The 22267-nt window shown below is 41.3% G+C and overlaps 1 protein-coding gene across 3 annotated transcripts in view; it reads right to left on the bottom strand.

The window, feature by feature from the left end:
- Positions 1-22040, bottom strand: part of LOC140228602 (serine/threonine-protein phosphatase 6 regulatory subunit 3-like) — a 59720-nt gene extending 37680 nt beyond the window's left edge. For 2 of the 3 annotated variants that reach the window (XM_072308832.1, XM_072308834.1), the window contains exons 1-2: positions 21705-22040; positions 6999-7095 (exon numbers count right to left, since the gene is read on the bottom strand). In XM_072308832.1, the coding sequence (XP_072164933.1) occupies positions 6999-7003 (5 nt within the window). In that variant the 5' untranslated portion in view covers positions 7004-7095; positions 21705-22040. The remainder of the gene's footprint in view (positions 1-6998; positions 7096-21704) is intronic. The other variant, XM_072308833.1, reaches the window with a different exon arrangement.
- Between the last annotated feature and the right edge of the window lie 227 nt (positions 22041-22267).

Raw genomic sequence — 22267 nt, 5'->3', positions numbered from 1 at the left:
AGGCAGACGAATGTTGGTCAAAAGCAGAGGAAGAGAGGGAAGTTGATAAAATGTGACCGGCGACAACGGTTTCAGGCAAAAGTCGGGCATTTTGAAAATTCATTTTTTCACTGAATCACATTGCCCATTTCCTAAGCTTTGTATTGATATAAAACACTTGCATTCTTTGGCACCATAAGTGGTCATGGAAAGCGAAATAAAATGCACTTTTTAAGTTGTTAGCCTGACAAAATTGCGAGAAAACGGGCTTTGAAGATTCACCTCTTTCTCAAAGCAATGTCCGGGCGGCGATGCGAGGTGAGAATCACCCATCCGTACGATGGTGCCAATCGATGTTAAGCTCCGCCTCTAGCAACCACATCGCCTTCTGATTGGCTCACTGAGAGAGTCAAATTTCCCGGGCACCCTTCCTAGGAGCTCAGCGTATGGAGCCGAAAAACAATGCTGTTCGCTCGGGTTTATTTTACCAGTAGCCCTACGTCTTTCAAGATGGCGGATACGATAATTGAATGTATGGTGTACATGTGTATGGTGCACGCATTACGCTATGGCATCCACACGCAATGACCATGTGCATGTAACAGGAGCCGGTTGCGAATCCACACATTTACAAATCGCGTTTTCATTGTTGTTGATTTGACTTTATCATTGGCGACCCTTTTGAAGGCAGAAAAATGCCAGTGCTGGCAAGGGTCACGCTTCCTGTTTGTTTTGCTTTAACAAGCCGTGCATATGTTGCCTTGTTCGGTGGTGTTAATTATATTATCAAAACAAACAAGGAAAAGTAGAAATTACGCGGTGCGTAACATATGTCCCCGCCGGAAGTAGCATTTTGTAACAAAATGTGCAATATAGGTAAAAAATCAAGGTCAAAGGTCAAAGAAGTCAAAGGTCAAAATTCTGTGTAGAAGTTTTGAAGCCCTCACCTAGTGCCATCACATAAAGCAAATGGAATCGAAATTGGGTTAGAAATGGCGAAGGAGTAGCATTTTGTAGCCAATGTACAAAATAGGTCAAAAATCAAGGTCAAAGGTCAAAGAAGACAAAGGTCAAAATTCTGTGTAGAAGTTTTGAAGCCCTCACCTAGTGCTATCACCTAAAGCAAACGGAATCGAAATCGGGTTAGAAATGGTGAAGGAGTAGCATTCTGTAGCAAAATGCACAATATAGGTCAAAAATCAAGGTCAAAGGTCAAAGAAGTCAAAGGTCAAAATTCTGTGTAGAAGTTTTGAAGCCCTCAACTAGTGCCATCATATAAAGCAAACGGAATCGAAATCGGGTTAAAAATGGCGAAGGAGTAGCATTTCGTAGCAAAATGTACAATATAGGTCAAAAAATCAAGGTCAAAGGTCAAAGAAGACAAAGGTCAAAATTCTGTGTAGAAGTTTTGAAGCCCTCACCTAGTGCTATCACATAAAGCAAACGGAATCGAAATCGGGTTAGAAATGGCGAAGGAGTAGCATTCTGTAGCAAAATGCACAATATAGGTCAAAAATCAAGGTCAAAGGTCAAAGAAGTCAAAGGTCAGAATTCTGTGTAAAAGTTTTGAAGCCCTCAACTAGTGCCATCATATAAAGCAAACGGAATCGAAATCGGGTTAAAAATGGCGAAGGAGTAGCATTTCGTAGCAAAATGTACAATATAGGTCAAAAATCAAGGTCAAAGGTCAAAGAAGTCAAAGGTCAAAATTCTGTGTAGAAGTTTTGAAGCCCTCACCTAGTGCCATCACATAAAGCAAACGGAATCGAAATCGGGCTAGAAATGGCGAAGGAGTAGCATTTTGTAGCAAAATGTACAATATAGGTCAAAAAATCAAGGTCAAAGGTCAAAGAAGTCAAAGGTCAAAATTCTGTGTAGAAGTTTTGAAGCCCTCACCTAGTGCCATCACATAAAGCAAACGGAATCGAAATCGGGTTAGAAATGGCGAAGGAGTAGCATTTTGTAGCAAAATGTACAATATAGGTCAAAGGTCACGACTGAAATTCTGTGTAGAGGTTTCAAAGCTCCCATGTAGTGCTATCATATAAAGCAAACAGAATCAAAATTGGCTCATAAATGACAGAGAAGTAGCAAATTGAAGATTTTGATCACACACGGACGCACACACGGACACACGGACGGACGGACGGACACACGGACACACACACGTACGGAGCCCGTTTCATAGTCCCCTGCTCGAACTCGTTCGGCGGGGACAACAAACACGACTCGTTAGTTTGGTGCAATCTTGATGTGTAGTATTTGAATATAACTAGTTAGGCCCTACATGTGACCTCTCCTTTCCTCTCATCTAGCTTCCCTTGAGTCAGTCTGCTGTCATAATTTTTACTACATGTACAAGTAGACTATCTTTTCTTTCTTTTTTTTCACATGATTATGTTGTGCTACATGATGTTTGTTTCACGTCCGTTGTCGAACATTGCGGTAGAATAGTTTGGATAGAAAGCCAAACGAAGAGCACGCACTACAGAGCGAGCGTATAAACCACTATAGCAAGAACAATGGAGCATGTAATCATGCACGAGTGGACAAAGCATTCCCAAAACGCTGCAACTGGTGTCTCCGAAAGCCGAATTATGTAAATGTGTGCGACGCACCAGCCAATCGCATGCGAGACCCTGCACCGTAGCAACGCTGGGGATATTGGCGCGGCGTTCGAAAGAAGCTCGAAACTGACGAGTGCGATCCAACATAGGGTGCTTAAAATTCCATTTTCGATAGGAAAAACGTAGTCTTATGCTATGAAATTAAGTGTAGATGTAGAAAACATATCAAAGATTCGATTTCTGCAAAAAACCTAAATCGACAAAAATAATGGTAAAGATCTTTGTACCCCGCCTAGGAGGGAATTCGCTCTTGCGACTTTTGCCTGAAACCGTTGTCGCGGGTCACAAATGTCATTGGAAGGGACTCACAAAGTACAGAATTTTTTTACTACCCCCTCCCCCCTCCCCCCATAAACAAATCTAGAAACACCTACACAACACCCAAGCTGAGTAACGTAACTTGCACAATGCATGGGCTTTGGCCCAAACAGCCATTAATACAGTGTACCACTAATGACAGACTGTTGTGTTAAAGTTCAATGGTCAGTGTCAAAATTCTTATCTGAAGCAGATGAAAGACAGATAACTTGTACAAGTATGCATAGCTCAGGCCTTACAGTCAGTTAGGAGTACCAACAGGCCTATGTCACATGATTTCGTTCTACTGTATACTGTACCTGCATTAACTGCATACACAATCCAACAATCCAGGGGATGGGGGTGAAAAGGGCTGATGAAACATGCAAAAAAACATCGTTACCAAACCATGATGTGATCATACATGTCACTCTGAAGTAATGAAACTGTGTATATGGTACATGCAACTGGGCTCTAACACGTTCTCTTGCATTCTGTCCCTTTACAGACTGAACAGGCACGCTACAATGTATCATCTGTGAACATGCAAAACGAAACTTTTTTCTTTTTTTTTTCTTTTTTGCACTAACATGGCACAATTGTGTTGCTATAATCTGGTGTATTTTATATTAAATAACAATCAGTCCTGAGACAAAAAGAACCAAAAAGTATAACTAAAGCCTGCAAAACTGAGAAACTGACACCTATTCTCTGTAACACAATTTCACCCACACTACATATATAAGAAAAACAAACAGAACAAAATTACAAAGAAATGCATACCATCTCTTGGTGAACGCATAATCAATCCACAAATCTAAATATTCCTAATATCACACATCAATGGCAAACAGAGCTACAGAACTAAAAAGTTAAAGCAAAAACAAAAAATAATCTAATTTCAGTGCGCTCTAATCGTACAAACAGCTTTGCTATTAGCACTCACTCAATTTCAATGAATGCAAGATCATCTATTGCTCTTTGAAACAAAAAAATAAAACAAACAAATCCTCAGGACACTACACATAAAATCAACCATGGACAAAAGTTTTACGTGAGCGACAAATTTAATCGTGTTAGAACTCGTGGATCAATATATTGCTTCAACTATTCTTGGTTCTTCTTGACGGAGTCTATAGAAAAGCAGCACACTTTCATATGACTGCACTTCTGATAAGAGGCTTACCAGAGGAGAAAATCTATTTTTGGGTCATCACCAGGCACGGCACACATAAAGACCACTAGACATTCCCTCTACCCATCGTGCGAGTGTCTGACAGAGTTGCTGGCTCATAGCTTCCGCCTTCCTAAAGGCCCATTTCCGCTGCCTAATCCACTCACATCAACCTAACTTTGTGCCACGTTATATCGCATGTGAATCATCCAACCCATCAAGAATAGTTGATCAAAACTTTTTTTCCCCCCTTTCCCCAGCATACTCCCTGCCTCAGATCATGATCTAATACCACAGAAGTTTGGCGGCAAACTCCCTTTCTCTACTCAACACAGTTGGAAATTGAATGTTCGGAAATCATAATTCACCGCTATTCCGGCATCATGCCTATAAACTCACACGTGGCAGAATCATTTTTTTCCTCCTTCTTCCTTTTTTTTTTGGCACATTCTTTCAGTAGTAAATATGCCATAAACCTGTGCAAGGACCGTGATGGAATGATTAGTGGTTAAAAGCAGAGACTTGTCATTACTGCTCCTTTCCACAACATTCTTGAGAATTAACAAGCAAAGCACTGACAACATCCACTAAGAACATATCAATGCATTTAAAAAAAAAAAATGTATTCTAATTTTTAGGAATGCTTCTTACCTTGAATAACAAGCAATGTACAGTAGAATGCAGACCTTCAATGCATAATGAAACATGCTTCGTCTGGAAAATTTGGCATGACCACCTACTTAGCATTTTTCCTGTAAATGACACTACAATGTATATCATCCAACAAAAGTTTTTTTTTTTTTGGGGGGGGGGGGGAGGGGGCAGAATTGACAATCCCAGAGCTTCAAAAAAAAAAAAAAAAAATTGGCATGACCACCTACTTAGCATTTTTCCTGTAAATGACACTACAATGTATATCATCCAACAAAAGTTTTTTTTTTTTGGGGGGGGGGGGGGGCAGAATTGACAATCCCAGAGCTTCAAAAAAAAAAAAAAAAAATGCACAATTAGACATCTTCCTAATGGTGCTAGCTCATGGTGTAACAAAATTGTATATTTTTTGTACCTCTTCAAGGACCAAACAAGTAACAACAATATATTATTCTTTACCGAGATACACAATTTTTTTCTTTCCTAGATTATAAGATGTCCCCTGATGATTGATATTTAGTGTTCCTGCCCTTTCCAAAGATCCCATGGGGACCACATGGACCTTTTTGATAATTCTGCATTCCCTACCTCAAAGGATGACTGCTGCCAAATCTGATCAAAATGCATGAGGAAAATAATAAGGTTAATTTTACCAAAGGGGCCACCATCAGGCATCCATGAAAACTGTCCACCTCCCCAATACAGCGCACACGTGTCTACATACAGAGTATCTGTCACATCATGTACTTTGTCTATAGGATATACCCCATGAACCACCGGGATGACTTTCCACTACTCTAGGAATGATTCCTGTGAAGTTTGGTCAAAATTTGATTATGGGTAAAAATAAAAATGATGTTAGAAATCCAACAGGCAATGGGAATAAAAGAGAGGTCGCAATTGTTCTCTTTTAAGCCCTTGGCTCAAGTGAGCTAATGATGTAAATTTAACTAAAATCCATAAAACAAAGTTCTCCCAATGAAACCTGCCAGAATAATGCTATAACAAGGCAAAGAATTCATACAACTGAAAGAGAGCAATTGTACAAAAAAAAATACCGAACTGCACTGACGGGCAGGAAAAATTAACCAAACTGCAGAGTCATCACGGCATGATGCAGTGACACCCCTTCTTCCTTGTTGTTTCACAAAAGCACCCAGGCATTTGTTAGAAATTGGGCAAGGTTAAAACTCTATATATTGTGACTTGTTTTGCACCCTTCAGAGCTGCCAGCATTTGCACAGAACTTGTGTGCACGTTGATCTGTATATGAAGGCAAGCACATGGCATAAAGCAGCCTTCCTTTGGCCCAGAACCTCGCCTTGGGGACTGACAGCAAACCTTTGCAAAGGCTACATTAGCGAAGTCCCCATGTGCCATATAACATTAGACTTCCAAAAATAACCTAGAGATAGTGTACTGCTAAACAAACAAACAAACAAACAAACAAATACGAAAATATGAGTTATTACTTGACATTGAATGTCTGCAAGAAAAGAATTATCCTGCAATGAAAATGAACATTCCTTTTCACATTATATAAAATCCTCATTCAAGATATGGGAGGTTTCCATTTGGCTCAAATGGCCAAAAATGTGCAAATTATTGGGAGCTCTCAACAGAGTCCAACAGAGAAATGATACAATGAGCAATACAAACAACATATTTTGAATACCAGCATGCTGCAAACTCCTACAGTATCAGAAATGAAATGAAAGAATGCAAACATGAAAAGGGGTAGGGGAAAAATGTAGGGAACCAAATGCTGAACCACAGAAACCACAAAACTCAATTCTCCCTTGTCAGCATGGCCATCTGGTACTGGGTGCAGTATGTGAAAAGAACTCTTGTAGAGCGACTCAAAACAGGCACATGCATTGCACAACATGCTAACATGACATTCTCAAAACTTGAAAGAATAGACTTCATATCCACTGCCCGTTATCAAAACTGCGCTTGTTAAAGTTGTGTCTTTTCTTTACCAATGTTGTTCCATGCGACCGCAAATAATTATGCCTTTCAACTTAGGACAGCTAGCTCCAACACAAGGGCAATTAGTAAACACTGCCAACGCACAAGAATTGCAAACAGCAACAAGAGCACTAGCAAGATAGAAGTTGACAGAATTGTTGAATTTATATGATATTGGATTGAAGTAAATGCTACAGTATATGTGCATATTGTGATTTGACAATAGGCATTGCTGACTTTGGCCGAGGCATTATTCTTTCAAGTTTGTCCACATGTCGGTACACATTTGGTATACTCACATCATGATAAATGCTTTGCTGCTTTTATTTTCCAAAGCCCAGGGTTGAAAGGGTTTTTCAAACCCTGAACTAGATCACGTTACAGACAGGAAAGGTCCTATGGAGGTACAATGATGAGGAAATCCACAGATAAGCGTGCAGGCAAAGGTAGATTGGAAAGAGAGAGAGAGAGAGATGCGGTTATACTGAAGGCACAGAGACACACAGACAGAATGGAAAACATTTACAGCAATACAACACAGCACTCCACACTTACGGCAAACAATGTGAAGCGAATGAAGTGTGCAAAATCAGCATACGAAATAGATATTAACTTTGGCATGCACTTTCTCTCCTACAAACTTCATCTTAGACACAGGATTTTCAGTCATGCATGGTGTGGTGTTCGACCAATGTGCCAACAGCCAACTATGCACACACACTCATTATGTACAATTTCACATTGAATACAGACTGTGTATGCTCAAATAGAGGCAGGCATGTACACACATGTGGACTACCACTAAGAAGCTGTGGTAAAAGAGCAGCATCTACACATTTTCATCTGCGCTTTGTCACCCGTTCAGATAATTTATAAGCAGCGGTTGCGTGGGGAGGGAAGGTTGGCTCGATTATCGATCTTCATTCGCTCCCACTGGGATACATACAATGTAGGTCTATGTTCTAAAACCACAGCAAAAACAGGCCTGCTGGAAGAGGATTGCCCGTCAGCGAAAATGTGCGCTGAAGCATACACTCATCAGTAACATCAGGGTTCGAAATTGGCGATGGTCCGCTGGCCATTGGCCACTGGCCATTGGCCACCCAAAATCATGTCGGACTAGCTAAAAATCGAAAAATTCTGAAGTTACTAGTCCGTCTGGCTAGCCAAAATATTGCTTCAGTGTCAAAATTGATTCTAAGTCGTCCGCCTGGCTAGTTAAAAAAAAAGTTAAGTGCGACCTCTGAACATTCTATTCACTTCAGTCAAGATTTCTTCAGCTGTGTGTGTGTGTGTGCACTTTTACATTGAGATCAGTTATAAACCCGTCCCTACACAATTTGTTGCGGGAATCCCTAAATATGTCCAAGTCAGGCCAGTCCTCCGATTGCACTGTAAGGTCTCTAGAAAACAAACTTGGTCTCGGCCACATCAAGTCCCTGTATCATTTGTAATACTACAAGGTACAAACAAGCCTCTTGGTTGGCACAGGGTGTCAACAGGTAATTATTTACCTTACGCTACCTTGTATCATATGCGTGCATACCAAGTACATGTATGACTGTGTGTAAATATGCTAATCTGCAGTCAGTGTATGAATAATTCTGGAGAAAAAAATACTCATTGTTGTACATGTATGAGCCACAAGTTGTTCTCTAAAATGTACTTGGAAAACAATGAAAACACTGAAAGATTGGTTCTCAGATAATAAAAAGGAGTATTTCTTTCATACCACCTATCTAAAGACAAGATTTAAGTAGTTGAACAAGTACTAAATATTTGATTGGCAGCATTTTTGTTTCAAAAGAATTTTTTCCCCCAACATCAACAGCTCTCTTCGCTGCTACGAAAACACAAAGACCTACAAATAATAATGACAGGATGGTCTATGGGAGAACAAAATCATTTGTCAGGCCATGTTAACACCATTGTTCTAAGAAACAATCTGCTGAATTGAGCATAAGTCACAATACAGGTGAACAATTTTCATGGTTTGGGGTGGGCCAGTATGCTTGAAGAGCTGTACTAATCACAATATCACAGTCATGATACCATTGTAGCTTTAACTTTCTGGAGCCTACAAAATCCTATTTTACACCATTCTCAACTTCTTGTTTTCAAGGAGTACCATAAAATTCCACCATCACAATATTTTATCTTACTATGCAACGACTGCCCTGGAGGTCGTAAGCATAGGACTATCTCTGTAACAAAACAAACATGATGTGAGTCTACTTCACTTGATAATACCCAGCAAATACTTTAACATACGAATGACTGTCTGCTTTCTGTTCATCACTGCATTTGATGCACCCTACTCAGTAATTCCTGCAGGGAAGACCCAATTTGTGACTTCCTTGCATTAACGTCTAGTCTTGGATTTCAGCCCTTCACTTATGGAAGAGCTGAAAGCTTCCGATACACAACCTCTTCAGTTACACCTGCACATCCGAATAGCAGTTTTCTGCAATACCTTTTTTCTTTTTTCCAGCAAGTTTCCTTTACAATATTCAATAATACAGGACTTGGAATTCACTGTACAGGTGAGCCATATATCCATCCCCGTCCTTACAATAATGTACCTTTCTTTTGTGTGTATCATGCGTGTGTGTTGTAACTAGTATGTCAGAATGGGAAGACTACTGGAATATGAAATCCTGTCACAATTTTGACAGTAGATGGGGTCAGAGCAATTAGCTGTATACCAGGTTAACTGAGGTTACTTTAGACTTCTGAACATTCATGTCTACCATTCATCACTAACTGCATTCACACACGGTTCCACCTCTGGAAATACCCCCTCCCCCACCCCAGGTGGGGGCATCCCCTCTTTTTGAGTACCACCAATTTGTAGATACAAGTATGTCACTCCTCTTCCTGGTAAAACCCAAACAATTTCTACAGAAGTGAATAGAAAGCAGGGGCTGTCTACTGAATGGCACTAGGATGTCGTGTCACATGTATTTCATATACTGTAGCTGTTCACAAGGGGGAAGTTCGGGAGAATGACTTGCCCAACAGAGATTTTCACGTTACGCCTGTTTATGGGACAAATACTGAATACATAAGTTTTCCTGTTGTATGGCTTTTGTAGTCCACCACCGAAATTAATTTTCTCACAGCGACTTGAACGATTAAATTTTGATTGTGGTCCAAACATTGCCGGCAGAGTATTAAGGACTCTGGACTCGCAAATGTGTCGTTTTTCCCAAAGTACTATGCATAGAGCACAGTACCAAGGTACACTGTCTTACAATTATGAAACAATTTCCGCACAAGTGAATACAATTCTGTATATTACATGTAGGCAACTGCCACATATGGAAGGTAACATTGCATAGTGTACAGGTAACTTCTCCCTTTGCTATCATTCTCAAGTTTTGATTGACAGAGTGGCGGTACAATGGGATAAAGCTGAGCTGATTCCCTATTTGCAATGATTCATCACCAGGCTTTTGGATGGGTTGTGTGGCTGTCTGGTGGTCTACTGTGAGCTTGATTTGTGCCTCACAATGAGTGTACACGTGTACATGTATGCTAAGCAACATCTCACAAACAAACCCTGAATACTTAAACTGGCTCACAAATCTGTTGACCTCCATTGATATCTACAGCATTTATGTGTGCGTGTGTAAAATAAAGGGGATGCAGGTTAATTCAAATGGCTATATCTCCTGACCTCAGTCATACAGCTGTAAACATCAACAGTGAAAGATTGCAGGTACACATGCAGAGATGCCAAGTTCAAAAAACTTTTATGAGTGAGATTTTTATGACTCGGCGTCTCGGCGCTCGTGCGCATGCGCACGCGAACGAGGAGGGTGTCCCCCTCCCATGGTAGGGAGCTTTTTTAAATTATTAGCTCTTAATGATGCGATCTGGTGCATACTTAAGTGACTATTTTTTACTATATTTTGAAAGGCAAAAGGGAAATATACCTTCAATTGCAACTATCACTCTAATACTTTGAGCTCTGCCCCTTAATTTGGCCCAAATTGCAGACTTCACCAGATGCGTGAGAAAAATGGGTGCCATGCGTGAGATCGTGAGACAGACCCTAAATGCTTGAGTCTCACGCAGAATGCGTGAGACTTGGTAGCTCTGCACATGTAAAGCTCAAGGGCAAACAGTGTGGCTCTACACTGTATGTGTCAAATGGAAAAGAGAGATGTCAACTTTATAGGCAGCATACATGTACTTTCTTATTCATTTTCTTTTTAAAGCACTTATCACAATAAAGGTCATTATTTCAATAACAAGTCAGCGAGTAGCATTTAATTCAAGACATGGCTACTTTCTATGAAAGCCTATAGGTATTGGCCTGCTGGATAAAAACAAAAACAAAAAAAACAAGAGACCCGCGGGTCTAGCGCTCACCCGAGTATCGCAAGTTCACCTTTCACGCAGTCACTTATCTAAATTATTCACAGCTCTACTAAAATTTGACCAGGCATTCTCAAGTAGAAGATCAAAATGTACAATAAGGGCCCACATTTTTTAAGATTCCTTAATTTGGGGGGATTGGGGGCCCCTGGGGCCCTCTGGGTGGGGAATGGTGCCCATTTTGATAAATTGAGATCCTGACCCCCTTGGGATGCTACCTGTCAAGTTTGACGAAAATCCATCATTAGATTTTCAGGAAGAAGATGAAATGTACAATTCAGGCCCCCATTTGGACCTCCTCCCCCCCCCCCCCCCCCAAGAGGGGCACCCCTGGATCTGCTATGAATAACCTTGAAACTACAGTCATTAATATACTCACTCATAGTATTATCTTAGCTCCATAACTTCTGATTCTAGAGATGATTTTTACAGATTCCTTCATTTTGGAGGGTTTGGGCCCCCTGGGGGCCCCCTGGGTGGGGCATGGTGCCCCTTTTAACAAATTGAGATCCTAACCCCCAAGGGATGCTACCTGCCAAGTTTGGTGAAAATGGGTCATGGGGTTCTCAAGAAGAAGATGAAAATGTACAATTTAGGCCCTATTAGGACCCCTCCCCACCCCCTTCCCCTGGGTCCCAAAGGGGGGGGGGGGGCACCCCTGATTCTGCCATGAACAAACTTGAAACTACAGTCATCAATGTACTAACTCATAGTATTAAACTTAGCTCTATCACTTCTGGTTCTAGAGGAGAAGATTTCTACAGATTCCTTAATTTTCGGGGGTTCAGGCCCCCCTGGGGGGCCCCCTGGGTGGGGCATGGTGCCCATTTTAACAAATTGAGATCCTAACCCCCTAGGGATGCTACCTGCCAAGTTTGAAGACAATCGGTCTTGGGGTTTTTAAGAAGAAGATGAAAATGTAAAAAGTTTATTGCTCCACAGATCAGTGAACTGTACAAGTTAAACTGAAAGCTTCCACGATACATACAATACTCGTGTACAAAAAAAAAAAATACATGTAAAATGCTTCTCATTGCCCACTCTTTTTCTTTTTGTATGAACAATTGAATCGGTACTTTGTGACTTTTTTTATCCATTTTTTTTTTTTTTTTGGGGGGGGGGGTTATTTGAAGCAATCTGCATGTTTTCCAATACATAGCAGAGTCTCAGCAATGAGGCAGTCACATCTCTTGTATAGTCATAACTGTTATTTCTGTAACCATGTAATGGTTGAAATAGCTTCTCATCATGAATTTAAATAGAAGTTACAATGTGTATGTTCACATGCAGTTGCCAAACGTGAGTTTAGGTCGAAAACTTAACTGTCAATGATTAGCTCCACTCATGAATTCATGACGCGGGTTCACCTAAACTGTAAGTTACAACTTACGAGAGAGCCCCATTTGATGATTACAACGGAAGTGCAGAGTCTTTGCTGGATGACCTTATGCCCATACAAAATAGCGCAGCGAACGAGACGCAAGATTCACACCAACTCACTTGTGGCTCGTGGAGACATCGTAAACCCTATAGATGTCTCGTGGTTCAGTCATCAACTAAACTTAAAGATTGCTAACTTTTGGGTGCATCCACATGGTGCTAACCTACAAGCTACATGTATTAAGTTTTTGATCTAAACCTGAAGTTTACGAACAGCGTGTGAACGTAACTATAGTGTTGGCTTTATTTTCTTAGAAGAAAATTTTTGTAATTTGGGTTTTTTTTTTCCCCCTTGCCCGATGACTTGGGTAAAGTTACATGAGAGTTTGGAGGGTGATCTCACGGCTTTGAGGCCATGCAAAAGGCACACCATGGCCTTGAAATGACTCTTCATGCTATTTTGTGTTACAGAATAGTGTTTTCACATTGTTCAACATCTGTGTGATGTTCCTTTTTTAATTTGGCACAAATGCATTTATCTGTTCTATGTCACAAACATTGTCAAATGCATACAATGTACAGAAAATTGCTTATTGCTCTTTTATTGCTTCTGTAAACAACCAAGCTTGAATTGCAGAGATTAGGAGCGGTAATGAGTTGTCAGGGCATGGTGGTTTTCAACCCTCCAGAATGATGAATGCATACATACAGCTGTATGTACATGTGGGAGTTAATTAACTGGCGTTTTCTTTTTATCTGCAAGTGTGACAGGGAGATAATGGAAATGGATTATTTGTAAATGAAAGAAAGACAAAAATGTACATAGTTCTGTCATTGCCACCATACCCTGACCCGGCCCCAAATCCCTTCCTTCACAGAACATGCACATCTCGCAACTCATCAGCATGAGGAACAGCGTACAAGTACATTGTAGTACATTACTGTATTTCTGTTTGCCACTGGCATTGGTTACTACACATTATCAGCACGTATAGCCAAAATAGGATGCAAATTACATACAGTGGACTCCCATTATAACAAAGTCCTTGGGACCAGCAGTTTTCTTTCGTTACATCGAAATTTCGTTATAATCGGACAAATAAACAATAAAAATACATAAAGTGGATAACGCATAACAATCTACAGCTATTATTTTTCCGTGAGCGAGTCTGCAGGCCTATACCAACATTGCCTGTTGGTCACTGTTGTTGGTTATAAAACACAGGACTACTAAGTACTAGATCTACTTTGGGTAGTGTATACAACCACATTCGTATCTTTACCATCCAGCCTGAAGCATGTGGTTGCAGTCATGGCCTGAGTAACTGGATATAGCGACATGCGTTTTACATATCCATACAAAATATGGAGAAGCTGGATATGGGGACCCACTGTGTCTAGCTACATCAACATGCAATGTCCAAGTACATCACAAACCACCATCTCGCCATTAGCGATGAAAATAACCCTTTTAATCAAACCTTCTACAAAAACAACTTAATTTCCCACATGTTTTTTTTTTCCATTACATTGTCATCATGTTTGCTTTATAAGATGGATTTGAAATCAACAGAATTTATGATTGGGGACTTCTGATCAATTAGAATCAATTGCAACAGTTAAAGGGAACGCAAACCCAAAGAGCAATGTGGATTGAGTGAAAGCAGCAACATTGGTAAAACACAACAGTGACAGTTTGAGGAAAATCAGACAATCGATGCAAAAGTTATGAACTTTTACAGTTTTGATGTTGGAACCGCTGGATGAGGAGACTACTAGAGGTTATGACGTATGAGTGGACAACAATACAAAGAAAATATAAAGAAAATTCACTTTTCTAGCATCATGAAAGAGAACTTGGACAACCGCTTTCAGAAGGCACGGGGAATAATTGGTACCCTTAACCAGGGCTCGACCTTAGCGGGAGCCCGGGGACCATTGGCTCCCCAGAATCGCTACGGGCTCCCCAGAAATGTATGAAAAAAGCCCGGCTGGCTCCTTAAGTTTTTTTGCCGTAGAGCCTCACGCTGACGTTTCAAGACAGAATCATAGTTTATGTACACACTCACACTATCGACGAGAGCGAGCGGCCCCGGCGCGCGCAGCGAGCCCTGACGCTCGAAGTTATTATCCCTGAAATTGCAATATAGACTACACGCTGAACACGTTTCATTCTCCAGCCGGCCCACGTTGCCCGCATGTGTGTGTGTGTGTGTGTGTACCCGACGTATGTGTGTTCGTATCTTCTATTATAGAATAGTGTGCGCACATGCAATTCGCTGCTTGCGTACTGTGGACACCGAACGGAACTCCGCGCGCCTGAATCCCTGTCGCCTACGGACCCTGGATGTTTACATCGTTCGCCCTGGTATCCCCATGTGTGGCCGGCTGGGGTAGCTAAGCTACACACTGTAGCCAGCTGCCACTATAAACAGTACACTATTTCGTTTTTAGTCGGGGTAGAAGCGCTCCTTTGTGCAATGTCTGCTTCATTTTCTCTACTTCTTCCGCTTTTCCCTTGCCTCCCAAGTGCGAAATGATTTTTAGAGTGTTGTGTGTGTGTTTTTGTAACGTTATTGCATCATTTTTCTGCAAGGAAGAGGTGAGTTTCTGTTCATGTATTGATGTGCACTGCAGCATGTGCAGGTGAAAAGCGTTCGAGCTTTCTTTCCTGCGAGTATCGTGGAAACTCGATGCATTTCTAGGCCTATTAAAGGAGATCTCATATAACAGAATACTTATAAAAAAGTATTTTCCAGTCAAAATGAATTAATTTCCTTTGTTTTGTATCGTTTATTGATGATCCCAAGGTCCAAGGATCTCGTCGCAATACAGAGTTTCCAATGTGTATTAATTTTCGCGTAGCTTTCGGTGCTGCAAACTTGCTAGGGCCTATTAAATCCTACTTACTACTAAACTTGTTCTATTTCTGTCGTTTCTCACACCTCGTTTGGTACGATTTCTTCCATTTTATATCACTTTATCCGTTCCCTTTATACTTTGAAATATTTGAACGTAATTCTTTCAAGTGTCTCGCACTGTTATTTCCGTAACGGCGATTTCTCCACTTTGTGTCTTTGCTGCAATACTTTTTCGAATCGAAGCGACGTGTGTTGTCTTTTCTAAATATTTGTGTTGGTAGGTGTTGACACTTTGTATTTGTTATTTATTTTCCTCGGTTTTTATCTCGAGGGACTGTGCGTGTTTCTTAATGTTGATAGGAAAAGGCTAAAATGATCTGAGTGATGTCTGATGGTGATGATGAAAACTATGCTGGTATAAAAAGACGGCTTACTGCATGCTGAGTGTACGTGCCGTTCGTTTTATTTCACTTTCCCTCTTATTCTTCTTTCCCCTTACTCTTCTAAGTTCTTTCCCCTCCAAAGAATGATTAAAAAAAAAAATTACATACACCTCACAACAAAAAGATCCACGATCTACCAACCTTCGTAAAATTAAATCTAAATGTTCAATATCGGCAAAGAATAAGGGGAAAGCATGAATTGCAATAAATTAGAGCGAAGAGATTGTGAAATACTGAATACATGCGAGCAGTCTCTTCGGCTCGAAGAAACTTGACACCCACCCCTCTCCCCTTGTGGAAATTTCCACAAAAGCAGGTGCCACACCCAGGTGCGTGCCAGACGGAAGAATGCGCGCACTGGAATAAACAGCGTGTAAATATCCTGGAAATATCGATCGAAGAACCAGCTCATTAGTTGAATTAAAGGAATCATTGCAAAGATATCGTGATTCTATAGCCTTTCTTTTGGCCCATATAGTAGGAAACATCAAACAGTCGAATATAGTGTACTTAATCGAATATCTTATGTTCCCTGAACAATAAAAAAGGATCGATTAATCAGTCAATTAAAAAGGTAATCACAGAAATACTTAAAAGGTATCGTATGCCAAGACAAATTCACTATGAGTAGGTCCAATGAGATGCAGTCATCACCTGCTTAGACAGCAAAATCATGACAATTAATTTCAGTTCATGCTCATCATAACTGCTTATTACTTTTCAAAGTTTTGGCTATCAACATTCGTTCGTAGGTGTTTTTTGTTTGTTTTGTATGTTTTTCCTCGTGAAAAACGTAATGACTTCTTCATATCGAATGTAAACTGCATGTTTACCGTAAACAAGCCATCAGCTCAGCTATGGCGCATTCGATCCATCGAACTTGCAGTAACCTCTTAGGCAGGAGCACATGGCGCATTCCTTTAAACTTGAAAGTATAACCACGTGTTTGCGCATTGGCGCAACCACACACAGCGCGGCATTTCGCGATCATCGTTATAGCAGACTTTCCGATTCCAGTTAGGGTAAAAGAAATTGGAATACCGGTACTTTCGGAAAATACTGATGTTTAAAATCCAGTAAAATTAAAAAGCCTGAAAACAACGCATGATTATGTTTTATAGTAAACAATAGTTGGAAACAGCGAACAGAGTTTTGCATTCACTGACACAGAAGCTTTCTTGAGAAGATGAAAGCATTCCCCCTCCCCTGCTAGATAGTGGAAGCTTCCATAACCAGCCCAGCAAGTTTCTGGAGGTACATACATGCACTTGTAGTCTTGTACACATGCATTGAGAGAAAGCAATCAATCAACTCTGAACATTGCGTAGTTTGGATTCTTTATCATGCTGGTGACCAGCTCGATACTTCAGCATGTGTCGTAATGTTATGTTAAAGAGCTTGTAGGCCTTAAGTCGACGAGTGTAATTCAAAATGGCAAAAAGAGGGAGATGGAAAAAATACAGATTCTGGTGGAAAATACGGATTTTGGAGCTGCTGAGTACGATTTGTGCGTCCAAAGCTTGGCAGCTCTGCTGATCAATCAACATGTGGCGTTACATAATTGTTTCTAACCCACACCTTGCAGCTAAAAAAAGAAGAACCGAGAAAGAAAGACGATATGATCAGACCAGGGTAAGAAATTACACAAGGGAATGGGAGAGGGACCACACAAAACACCTACACACACACACGCAGGTGCACATGGCAGGCACAGTCACAAACACACACACACACACACACACACACACGCACGTGCGACGCACGCACACACACACACACACACACACACACACACTGTGTGTTAGAGACTAAGAACAAGGTATCTCAGGCTTGTGTCTGTGGAGAAATGCATGTTATATCTAAATGAAATCTTCTCCACCAGGTTAATACACGCAATAGACCTCTACTGCTGATTGTGACTGAGGGAACCGTGGCTCCCTAAAACTCAATTTGGCTCCCTAAAAAGGTCCCTGAGGAGCCCGGCTGGCTTCCTAGAAAAAAAGTTAAGGTCGAGCCCTGTTAACATATGTCAGTATCAAGTTGATGGAATTTGTAATTTTCATGAAAAATGAATTTTCGTGGAATTTTCTTTATATTTTCTTTATATCGTTGTCCACTCAGACGTCATAACCTCTAGTAGTCTCCTCATCCAGCGGTTCCAACAACAAAACTTTAAAAATTCATAACTTTTGCATCGATTGTCCGATTTTCTTCAAACTTTCACTGATGTGTTCTACTAATGTTACTGCTTTCACTCAATCCACATTGCTCTTTGGGTTTGCGTTCCATTTAAAGTGCAGTGTGCATTGGGACTTCTAGCTCACAGCGCTGCGATAGCAAAGAGCATGCATAGCGCCGCATGTATTCAGTGTACCAGGTACAAAAGGTAGGCCTGTCATCAAGCTGCTGCGGCGCAGTGCGGGTGGGGCCTTTGTTAGGAAGTCAAATCTTCATCGTGAAAACTTGCGGTTAAAACAGGACATTTGTGACAAGACTGGAAAAAAGCGAGGCGAGAAGACAATGGGTTAATCTGAAACAATTTAAAGAAAATAATGTTGTCTATAGAATGTAAGGAAAAATAGATCATGTTCATTGCAGTAAATTCACATTGCATTGTATGTTGATGCGTAGAAAGCTGTGTGCAGCCGGTCACAGTCACTCCTATGTGGCTACAATGTATATCCAGCGAGACGGGCCATGGCTACAACTACACGCATGTCCCAAACCAGCTTGGGTGGCACTGCAGTTACATGTGTATGCTGTTACAATTCTACCCCATCTGGCATCAGCAATTCAGATTAGAGTCTAGACAGACTGTAGGCATCTATAGTCTACTTGTAGATGCAGAGTCTAGACTATGCTTGTCTATCAAGCAATACTATACTTGCGATCAATTAATGATACAGTGTAGGCAGTGTATTGTACAACCACACGCGTGTCTTTAGCATCCAGCCATACGCGTGTGGTTGTACCTGTAGCGATATTCAGAGTGGCTGGATACAGCCACACGTGCACGTCTTACAGTACACATGGTCACAGGGAAGCTTACAATAGAAGTTGGAATCTACCCGCAATATACATGTACTACCCCCTACCCTGACGTAATATCCTGCCCTACACAGCCCAAACGCTTTGCGTTCGGCGTTCGGGCTGTGTTTCGCAGTTAGGTAGCGATAACATTAAACCGCTGCTGCACGCCGTGCTGACTGCTGCGCCAGTGCGGCTGGCTGGCTAGCTCCTGGCATGTCCACGCAGCTGTCGCTCGCAAAATGGGAATCCACCAAACCCGAGGCCTCGGGTTAGAAAATAATATTTTCATCAAGAAAACTTGCAGTTGAAAACAGATGAACATTGTGAACAGACGAAGAAAAAAAAAGAGAACCGAAAAGATGAGAGTGAATTGGAGACCATTTTCAGAAAATAAAGTTGTCTAGAAGTAGAATTATAGGTTATTTCCAATCGTCGTAGTTGACGTTGCAATAGGCCCTACAGAGTGATTGTGTATCGTCGCACTGTGTGTGCTACGCGCATGTGGCTGTATAATCCAGTGACTCTGCCATGGCTCCAAGCACTACTACAAGTTCAGTACAATACTATTTCACAACCACACAAATATGGTGGCTGGATGGTGAAGACACATGCGCGTCACTGTGCGGTTGTCTATTGTCAGCAGATCTAGACCTATTGATATCAAGAAATAAAAAATCGGCACCAAGGTTCCACCTCCTGTGCAAAAATTTGAACGCTCCAAAAAAAAAAAAAAAAAATCATCTGATCATAGGTTTATAAATTAAATTTAGCTGGCAGTTGAAATTTGGATGGTTGTCAATCATGGCCATGGTCGAATTACGTATGGGCAGCTTGCTTTACGATGCATGTAGAAGTGCTACAATGTAACAAACTATACACAGCCCTGTCGCTGTACACAAGTGTAAGTCGCGACAGGGCTGTACGGTGTGGACACTACATAATCTCGGGATTCCAGGGCGCCGACTCGATTTTGAATTTACTGCACCATATTTGTTACTAAGACTACATAAGGTGAAAACTTATCTATTTAGCTACCGTTTTCAGCTATTGATATTGATATACTCATTTTACAACTTACCAAAAATTACACCTTTTTTAATTCTATACGCCGCAGAAATCGTAGAAATGATTCGAAATGAAAGTCAAAGAGGGCGCTGTCGGCTTCGCGGGCGTTCAAATTCTAGCAGCGCAATTCAGTTCGGGAAACCCACTCACAAGGGGGGCCCCTCCTTATAAGTAACCCGTCCCCCTTATAAGTAACCCCGTCCCCCTTGTAAGTAACCCCCGGGGCACCCCTTATAAGGAGTCTCCACGCTTTTTTGCAATGCAACGCGAAAATGAAAGGACTGCGGCAATTCGCTTGATTATGTCCATAAAGCTTCACAAGTTTCCTAGTTACTCACGAAATTTGAGCAAAATCGGTTTGAGGCATCATATCTAAAATCATGGATTTAAATGCGATGTCAAACGACCCATGCGAATGCTGAAATGCGAGCGATTACTGGCGCGAGTGTCGCCAGGCGCGGCGATTACTGGCGTGAGTGTCGCCAGGCGCGGCGGCGCGGCAATGCTTGAGTGCAGACGTGGCGACTGAGTACGGAGGTCAGTCGCCACGTCTGCACTCAAACATTGCCGCGCCGCCGCGCCTGGCGACACTCGCGCCAGTAATCGCTCGCATTTCAGCATTCGCATGGGTCGTTTGACATCGCATTTAAATCCATGATTTTAGATATGATGCCTCAAACCGATTTTGCTCAAATTTCGTGAGTAACTAGGAAACTTGTGAAGCTTTATGGACATAATCAAGCGAATTGCCGCAGTCCTTTCATTTTCGCGTTGCATTGCAAAAAAGCGTGGAGACTCCTTATAAGGGGTGCCCCGGGGGTTACTTATAAGGGGGACGGGGTTACTTATAAGGGGGACGGGTTACTTATAAGGAGGGGCCCCCCTTGTGAGTGGGTTTCCCGAACTGAATTTGCATCGTTCAAAGCTGGGAAAGGTTTATTTTGAATGGCCCAGCGATGATCACAGCATTTCGGGTTAAGATTGGACTTTTTGCTCAGTGTATATTGCGCGAGGGCTCACTATGGACTGAAATACCATGCTCATAGTCATAGTCCAAGCATCACAATTCACATGAGTGATTCGTAAAATTTGTGATAAGAATGTTGAAATTTTCAAGTTTTGTTGTTGTGTGGCTGTGTTCGAGGGGTTTCGTAGATATGTGTATCACACACCGTCAGACGCTGTGCTAGCGGTAGCGCACGGCGTCTGGTCAAGCTACAATGTAACATGCTAAAGGGAATTGCTGGAATCAATGAGAATACATGCTAAACTTGCTAAAATAAAGACCCCACTAATTTATTTAATGTCTAAAATTTGTCAAAAAAAGTTTTAAATTAACATTAATAGGAACATTTGACCTCACAAAAACATGGTTAAACTACTTATCAAACTTGGAAGATTCAAGTGAGATGGTAAATTATCACATCACACGCTGCTCTCTACTACATTACTGGTATTCACCAAGCAAGCCAAGAAGAGCAATAAGCATGTACTGATGATGGTCTCCTCGAAGAAACCTAACGTTAGAACCTAAACCGTAATTACACACAACCCCAACCCGTCATAATCAGGCATTGCATGTTTAGCACTGCTAACGTTACACTGGCAGTGGAGCAGTGCAGTGCGTGGGATTGATCGAACACGCCCGCTATCCTAGACCTTTATACACAAACACACGGAAATCATTCGTACACTCCACAGTGCACAACACACCAGCCGCCAGCTCATGGAGAAAATATTTTATTCCATCTTTTCCTCTACTCCATTATAAATTTGGAACTAACTGATGAAGAAAGTGGAATATTTCTGATCTCAATCACGTCTGCCAGTATGACATACTTACAATTCAAAAAGAAATCGTTGTTCAATAAAAAGGTCTGAGCGGGCATTTGACAATGTTTACGATGTGTTGCGTCGTTCTGTTACGGTTGCTCCATTGATTCACTGCACATTTCACAGCTTCAAACAGCGTGCAACAATCCCTCGTTATTCGGTTTCTCGAGTCGAAGTGTCCCTTATAACGCTAAAAATTAGAGTTTGTTCTTAGCATTCCAAGACATGTAACAAGCTTAAAATCAGGTTGCCTTAAAAGAGATGTAGTATGGCTTGGAAAACATCGCGATTCCCGTGAAAATGGTTTGAATGGGTGTTCACGTTATTTTGATGCACTAGCAGAGCGCCAAAACTTGCAACGAACGATCACGAAGTTCAAAATGGCGAACCAACTGAGATGTTATGCATGCATCCCATAATACTGTGCTCCAATCACGTGTGAGACTAAGGTCGTCCCCCCCCCCCCCATGACGTCATGTGTCGAATCGCAATGTGTCAAGAAGTCATTGTGATCGTTATTTTCTGTTTTAAATTGTTTTCTGTTTCATTTCAAATGAACAAAAACATTATTTT

Source organism: Diadema setosum, chromosome 5 (assembly GCF_964275005.1).
Source record: "Diadema setosum chromosome 5, eeDiaSeto1, whole genome shotgun sequence".
Lineage (NCBI taxonomy): Eukaryota > Metazoa > Echinodermata > Echinoidea > Diadematoida > Diadematidae > Diadema > Diadema setosum.
The sequence above is the reverse complement of the archived record's forward strand: the minus strand, read 5'-3'. Positions and strand labels throughout refer to the sequence as shown.